General features: G+C 41.6%; 1 protein-coding gene and 1 long non-coding RNA gene across 3 annotated transcripts in view; one reads left to right on the top strand and one right to left on the bottom strand.

The window, feature by feature from the left end:
• Window positions 1-5,118, top strand: part of LOC117954598 (double-stranded RNA-specific editase B2-like) — a 55,711-nt gene extending 50,593 nt beyond the window's left edge. The window contains exons 8-11 of one of the 2 annotated variants that reach the window (XM_034888529.1): window positions 438-591; window positions 1,278-1,459; window positions 2,756-2,937; window positions 3,927-5,118. In XM_034888529.1, coding sequence (XP_034744420.1) covers window positions 438-591; window positions 1,278-1,459; window positions 2,756-2,937; window positions 3,927-4,097 — 689 coding nt within the window. In that variant the 3' untranslated portion in view covers window positions 4,098-5,118. The remainder of the gene's footprint in view (window positions 1-437; window positions 592-1,277; window positions 1,460-2,755; window positions 2,938-3,926) is intronic. The other variant, XM_034888530.1, reaches the window with a different exon arrangement.
• LOC117954679 lies at window positions 2,618-3,403 on the bottom strand. Its single transcript, XR_004658869.1, has 3 exons — window positions 3,325-3,403; window positions 3,236-3,242; window positions 2,618-2,629 (listed from the first exon to the last, which is right to left on the bottom strand). It is a non-coding gene; the product is annotated as an uncharacterized LOC117954679 (long non-coding RNA).
• Window positions 5,119-8,309: the final 3,191 nt, after the last annotated feature.

The following is an 8,309-nucleotide window of genomic DNA, read 5'->3' on the forward strand; positions in this document are numbered from 1 at the left end:
CCCCCTGCTGGAGATCAGATTTAAAGCATGTTTAAGGAGTCTCCCCCTGCTGGAGATCAGATTTAAAGCATGTTTAAGAAGTCTCCCCCTGCTGGAGATCAGATTTAAAGCAGGTTTAAGCCCCTCCACATTTGCAGCACTTTGCGGAACCGGATGCGTTGCCCATTAATAAGTCTACATTCACAACTAGCCTGTGAAAATCCAGAGCATTCTGAATAATGCAGGAACAGAAGTAGGTACTAATATTCCCACCAAAGATCTTTGAAAAGGTATTTTGCAGTGTGTTCAAGTACGACATTTTGGCCAAGTGACAGGCGACATGAGAAGACGTGAAGCAACAAAAACCAACTCTAATGATCTATCACATCTAGTTCCATGCCGTCTGCTGTGTGTGTGTCAGCCACTGAGTCTCCATCTTCTGTTACTTCTGATGTCAGATCCCAGCAGGAGGCTCCGCTGTCACCTCAGGGTGAAGGTGGACGGAGGCGAGGGGACGCTGCCCATCACAGCGCCAATGGCCAATGTGAACCGGACCGGTGTACCGCAGGGCAAACGTCCCGTCACCATGTCCTGCACTGACAAGATGGCAAAGTGAGTTTATAAAATTCTGTTTATAATAGTATTCATTTATATAGTTATTCATTATATATCCATGTCCTGCACTTATGGAACCATTGTATATTCTGCACTTACTGCTGCTATTGCACTTCTGGTTAGACCCAAACTTCATTTCATTGCCTTGTACCTGTGTAAGGACAATAACGTTGAATCTAATCTAATCTAATAATCAGCCCTGGAAGGTGTGTTCTAATATTTATTAAAATACAATGTTGGAATTTCAGTTAGTGTATAGTGTAATAAAATGTGCAAGTATTATTTACAAAAAAAAGTTGTAATGCTGTTTATTTGAAAGGATAATTTCACTTGTCTTGTTTTTGTAGTTTTATCACTTACACCAATTATGACTGATAGAAACTGTGTTGATAACATCATCACAGATTATAAATGACTTTAACCTTGACCTATCCTACTTACTGTACAGTTTTCTTGTGCTATGAGGGATTATTATCAACAGTTTAGTTACGATTACTTAAAGTTTCACCTCCAGATAAAGTGGTTCCCAGGTATATTCACTCAGTTCCTACAGCGGAGAAGCAGCTTGCAGGGTCTAGACAGTCAAACATTGATGAGCTGTGAGTGAAAATCTTCTGAGCTAAAAAGCTGTCAAACCGCCATCATACTGCATCTCGGTTTTTAAAAAGCGCTTGTCTCGACAGGTGGAGCGTTGTGGGCCTCCAGGGGGCCCTCCTGTCTCACCTGGTGGAGCCAGTTTACCTGCACAGCCTGACGGTGGGGACGCTCCACCACACGGGTCACCTGGGCCGGGCCATGGCACGGCGCCTCGCGCCCGTCAAGAACCTGCTGCTCCCGTACCGACGACAGCAACTGCTGCTCGGCTGTAGGTCCAAAAGTTTTACACGCCAAGTATTAACGCTCCTCAGTTCAATTTAATTCACTCAGTGTATCACCTCACAGAAGGTTTCTGCTTCATTTGAGAGGAATAAAAGAAAGAATTGCGATTGAGATATTTCAAATTCAAAATGTACATTTTTCTGTACTACTACGTGAGACTCTTCTTAGGCAGTGTGGTACTTTAATAATAACTTATACTTTTTATTGATAACCTATGGGAAAATGACAATTCACACTCTTGACCTGAAATACACACATGCACCAATGAGAGATGCCAGAGTGAGCGGGCTGCTAGTGCTGGACCTGCACCCTGACCGGCTGAGGGGGGTTCGGTGCCTTGCTCAACAACACCTTAACAGTGCCTAGGGGATGAACTGGCATCTCTCCAGCTACCAGTGCACACTCTGGACTTTGGCCCGAACAGGGACCTGAACCCACAACCCTCAGGTTCCCAACACCAACGCCTTACCGACTGAGCTACCTTGATGCAAACGCTCGCATAATGTTAATCATGTTTATCGTCTTAGTTCGGTGTGTTAGGATCCATCCATCCATCCATCCGTCTTTGACCGCTTATCCGGTATCGGGTCGCGGGTGCAGCAGCTCCAGCAGGGGATCCCAAACTTCCCTTTCCCGAGCCACATCAACCAGCTCCGACTGGGGGGATCCCGAGGCGTTCCCAGGCCAGGTTGGAGATATAATCTCTCCACCTAGTCCTGGGTCTACCCCGAGGCCACCTCCCAGCTGGACGTCCCTCCACCTAGTCCTGGGTCTACCCCGAGGCCTCCTCCTAGCTGGACGTCTCTCCACCTAGTCCTGGGTCTACCCCGGGGCCTGCCCCCAGCTGGACGTGCCTGGACCACCTCCCTAGGGAGGCGCCCAGAGGGCATCCTTACCAGATGCCAAAAACACCTCAACTGGCTCCTTTTGACGTGAAGGAGCAGCGGCTCTACTCCGAGCTCCTCTCGGATGACCGTGCTCCTATCTCTAAAGGAGACGCCACCCCCCCTCCTGAGGAAACCCATTTCGGCCGCTTGTGTCCTGGATCTCGTTCTTTCGGTCATGATCCTGTGTGTTAGGATGCTAACATTAATACAGCTGAGGCTGATGGTAACGTCGTTAGCTTTGCAGGTATTTGGTTTTAAACCAAAACATTCTTACCTGGTGACACGAGATGAAAATCCAGAGGATCACTAAACATATTACATCTCATTCTGAGGGGAACCCACCCACTGTTTGTCCCCGTATCTGTTCTCACCCTTTGCTTTTCCTCTCTGGACAGGTCTGAACAGCAGCGAGGTTCGGCCGACAGGACGGGCGCCGCATGTCAGCGTGAACTGGACCCGTGGTGACGGAGGCCTGGAGGAGATCAGCACCTCCACTGGAAGGAGGAAGGACTCTGGGACGCCGTCACGGCTCTGCAAGCGCTCCATGTTCGCACGCTGGCTGAGGCTGCAGCAGCAGGTGGGTCCGAGACACCCAGAGACTGGAAACCCTGAATCTCCTCAGGAGGAGGAGGGGGGGTTGGCAGAGAAGTGGTTGATCTACTTAACCCTCATGCTGTCCTAGGGTGAAATTAACCCTAATTTAGTCACCAAAAATGGGCCGTCGAAATAAGCGCTGAAAATGTCAACGTTAAAAATATCCAAAAACTTTGGTAAAAAAACACCAAAAACATAGAAAAGGTACCCACAACATTGAAAAAGTGACATAAATGTTGGGGGGAAAAACGATAATGATGATGATGTTTAAAAAAAGTGACTAAATATCTCAATTAGTTTTCTTCATGGTTGACGGGAAGACAACACAAGGGTTAAAGTTGCTGTAGGTAGGCTTGGGAAAATCCAGGACCAAAAACTTCCCAGTCCCGCCCCCCTTTCAGCTAAAGCCCAAAATGGTCCCCTAAGCCCCTCCCCACACAAGGGAGAATTGATGCATCCCCCCCCCCCCACCAGACCTGATGGTTGAATCTGACCAGTGAGTGGTGTTTTATTGCAAATTGCACTACAGGCTGTAGCTGCTGCCAGAAGAGCTGGTTTATTACCGGATTCATGTAGTTCTACTCAAAGCAGATATGACAGGAAGTGTTACTGCACCTTTAAATAAGGTTTGCAGGACTTTACTTGTAGTGCATCATTTTCACATTGGGTTATTAGTACTTTTACTTCAGTAAAGGATTTAAATACTTCTTCTGCCACGGTCAAATTGAAAGAAACAGTGGATATTGTGACACTGCAAATACCCATACTTTTTTTAATGTGTATTTCAACTATTACGTTACCTTTACCTACATTACCTTTAACTATGTAAATACTGTGCATGTCCACACTCCTTATATTTCTTTATATTTCTACTCTGATATTTATACATGTTGTGCAACTGTAAGAGAATTTCCCTTTGGGGATCAATAATTTCTGATTATGATGACAGTGAAGCATGTTTGTGTCTTACTTTCTCAGTTTAAAGCTGCAGACACCACTCCAGGGACCTATTCTGCTTCCAAGATGGCTGCCGGACGATACCAAAGGGCAATGCAGCAGTTCATCAGCGCTCTGCAGGGTGGGGGACTGGGATCATGGCTCAGAAAACCTCCAGAACTTGGTCACTTCAACGTCAGTGTGTGAAAAAACTGTTGAAAGCTGAATATGGAGAGTGAAGATGATGTATGTTTGTTCTTTGAGTGAATGAGGAACCAAGAATGTGACACCAGATAGAAGAGAAAGCTGGTAACTTTATCTTTATTTATCTCACGTGAGACATATTTAACTAGCTAGCCACTTAGCTTACTAGCTAGCTCACTGGAGTAACTTTGAAGACATTTTTTTGTAAGTTTAACTCAGCAATATACAGTGTTTGGGTGAAATTTAACTAATCGCAATAGAGTCCTCACAAGAACTAAATCCCACTTTGGTCCTCACAAAGCGGATTTTTCTCCCCTTCACAACTTATTTGTGTTTGTTTACTTTCAGGAAATGTGTGTTCTGTTGTTTCAGTAACGTAACTAAGATTTTTAGGCCTTTATTGACAGGACAGTTGACGACATGAGAGAGGGGGGGGGGGATGAGATGCAGCAAACAGCCGCAGGTCGGGGTCAAACCTGGGCCTGCTGCTTCGAGGGGTAAACCTCTATATATGGGCGCCCGCATTACCAACGGAGCTACCCGGGCGCCCTCAGTAATGTAACTTTGATGTGACTATGTCTCACCTGTTCAGTTATGTCAACGGTTCTCACCCTTCATTTTTTTTAACTATGTTGGGTAGTGCCAGAGTTTACATGAGGCTCAGGAGTGAAGGCATGCCGCCCCCTAGAGGGATAATGTGTGCACTACAAGATGGAGAGTCCAGGTTTTTTTGTGTTTCCCTTCATTTCCTGCCCTCTAGATTTCTTCCAATTATCTCTTTAAATTATTAATGCAATTACAAATAACCAAAAGGCTTTTAGTTCTCTGAAAAATATATATCTGCAGTCAGTGTCTTGATTATTTATAGTTTTCTAAAAGGTAAGGAATGTAAAAGAGTACTTCTACTGAAAGGTACGGATGGTGTGGAGTGATATGTAAACTTTTATTAGCTGTGCAGAATGTGTGTAGTCTATATCGGTCATGACTATTTTTATCACTGGGAATAAATGATCCTATTTGTCTTCTTGTTTGTTTCACTTCAGAGTCAAAGCTCCGAATCTGTTGATCAGGTATGTAAAAATGGTCAATTACAAGATCGCATCACAATGTTTAAAAAACACTTTATATGATTGATAAGATGAGGCAGAGGCAAAACTACCCAGTGTCAGAGGGGTATGCAGCAACAATTTTGGCACTACCCCCCCTTCAAAAAATAAGTGTGCCAGACCTCATCATGCCCGGGCTTTAAGTAAAGTTTATTTAAAGTATATCAGCCATTTTAAGCCTTCCATAATTATATGGTTTATACTGTATATATTTACGTGGTTTAACTAATAGAACTCCTACTTCCATTGCCGACCTCCATTCATTGTTTATTATTATTATTATTATTATTGTTAAATATACATTTTCCATATTAATATTAAGAAATTGATCTGTTGGTATTAAATGGCTCCTCCTACACTTCCACCTGATGTGAGACCTACCTGCTGCCTTCACCTGTCTTGCCTGATCCACCATCCTCACACCTGAATGAAATTAACTTAATATTCTCTTTTAGCTCCGTTTTTGGTCGCCACCAACTTCTGAGAAAAATATCAGAATGCTTTGTAAAGAAAATAACCCCCCCCTCCCCCCCCAAAAAAATCTCAAAACACCAAATTGTTCAAAACAGCACAACACGGTTTATTTTGTAACAAGCAGATGCTTGTTACCTATTACACAGCTAGAACCCCAAAAACTGCTGTTTAAGTCACTCCAACAGCGGTTTTTCCTTCTTCTGAGAACCGAGCTGTGGGGTTTGTTCTACATCGACCACGTTGGTCACACAAAACACGCTTCACACCAAGGAGCCACGGTATCACAGACGGCGGGTTGGTCGATGGACGATGCTCAGTGATGATGTCGTCGGGTTTTTAATTGTGATTATTGAGTCCGAACGTTACATTATTAACATTAATATGAACGTGGCAGTGTAGTGGCTCAGGGTTGGTAGAAAATGCAGTTCAGTGCAATGAAACTCGTTTAAACTCAAGGAAGAAAACGGTATTGGATAAAGCAGAGAACACACACACACACAATCTCTCACACACACACACACACACACACACACCCACACACCCACACACACACACACCCACACACACACACCCACACTTTAGTCAGTTAAACCTGGGAGGACTCCTTTACAAAGGAGAAAACACATCTTCCATTTCTGCTCACTGCAGCTTAAGTAAATAAAGTGAAAAATAAAGCTACAGATCATTGAACTTTTGAGCAAAAGTGGATTCCTACAGTGAAAATAGAAATTCAAAATACACACTTGGAAACTAATAACAGGTATTCAAACATAATGTACAATACTGAAAACATTGCTTTTTACAAAGTTCAGTCTGCAGCTGACATTTGTGACTTTTATCAGGCAAACTGATGATTAGCATCAGTCTTATTTATAATTATCCAGATGAAAACTTTAAACTACAATCGCCATCCCTGGTAAAAATAAAAGAATTACCTTTATTAAATTATTAAAGCCTTTGGCAAATGGACTAACATGTCATGAAGTTTTAAAGGCTAATACAACTGCTGCAGCTGAAATACATTCAGCCAAAAACGGGCTACTTTCTTTATATATATTACAATTTATGATACAAATGTTAGTTTTAACGTAAAAAAAGGAGGTTAACACTTTACATTTGACTTTTGACAAGTACTGTTGTCCCTTCAGTTTGTTAAACATCTGCTTTTATTTGATCTTAAATGTAACTTAAGCATTTATACACCATAGAAAAACAATCAGTTTAAATGGATGGTGCTTGTTAATAGTAACTCACGAGTACAATAGTTGACCTTCTGGTTATCACAACATTAAACACGTTTTGATGTCGATTTGTATCACCACAGACTTTAATTTCTTGTGACACACACACACACACACACACACACACACACACACACACACACACACAGGGACAGCAAAGCAGGTGACAGCAAAATGCATCACAAAACTCCTCAAAAGATTTGTAGTTTCTACTATCAGCCATCTAGATTTGTACTACAAAATAAGACAATTTTCCAAGTCTCATCAATCCCACCAGCCATCAGCTGCAACTCAGCTGTTTCCATTCTGTGTTGACTGTGTACAGAAGCTGCAAGTTTGTTTATTTTTTCTTCTAAAACAGCAATAAAAAGCTGTTTGTATTTTCAAAAAGGTGCCTTACTTATCACACAGAGGCTCCTGAACATCTGAGTTCAACAGAACCGAGCTGCGATAATATGATATCCGGTTTAAAAGTGTATTATAGATGTTTAACTAAGAATTTTAGCGTCCATTACAAGACGGGAGTGCTTTTTTTTTCTCTCTTGTGCTTTTATTTTGCAACGTTTAGCAATCATACATATTACATATTATATATATAATACATATTAACAATCAGTACATTTAACCCTCATGTTGTCCTCGGGTCAAATTGACCCGTTTTCCTGTGTCCATGTTCTTTTTAACTACCCAAAATAACATGATTGACTCCAAACAACGCTCTTTGGCAAGTACAAATCGCTACTTTTATTATTTTTGGGGCGTCTAATTCAATTTTATATCATTTGAAAAACAAATTGAAGTGGTTTTGAAATAGCATTGTATAAAAGTTGACAAATTCCAGTCTGTTTAACAAACATTCCTTTAATTTTAGTTGAAATAATTCCTAATTTCTGCTTTTCTAACTCAATCATTAGGTATAATTTCCTATAAATGAGGATTGTTGACCCTAAATCTAAAAAATAACTGTAAAACTAAAGTTAAGAAAGTTTGTGTTTTTGTGTTTTGAAAAAGTGAAAAGTGTTCAAAAAGGGACCAAAATGTAAGAAAAAGTTAAAAACATCGACGAAAGACGTCAGCAAAAGTGTTGATTTTCGATTTTGACGGGAAGACAACACAAGGGTTAAGAAGCTAAATGGCCAAGTTATCACAGCTTAACTGCTGAAAACACAACATTGATCATATCAAATTATTGGGGTTTTCCTTTAAAAGCATCAGACTCTTGTTCAAACATAAATCTGCTGTTAGTAGCACAGATTAGATTTGCAGAATTCTTTTTTTAACTTTAAGAAGTTTTTAACAAAGACAACAAAGCCTCTCCTATGTTACGTCTGAGCTTTTTATCATCATAGGTACACAGGTTTTTTTTCTCTCGCTTCCATGCAAAAACACAACAA

Source organism: Etheostoma cragini, chromosome 12 (assembly GCF_013103735.1).
Source record: "Etheostoma cragini isolate CJK2018 chromosome 12, CSU_Ecrag_1.0, whole genome shotgun sequence".
Taxonomy (NCBI): domain Eukaryota; kingdom Metazoa; phylum Chordata; class Actinopteri; order Perciformes; family Percidae; genus Etheostoma; species Etheostoma cragini.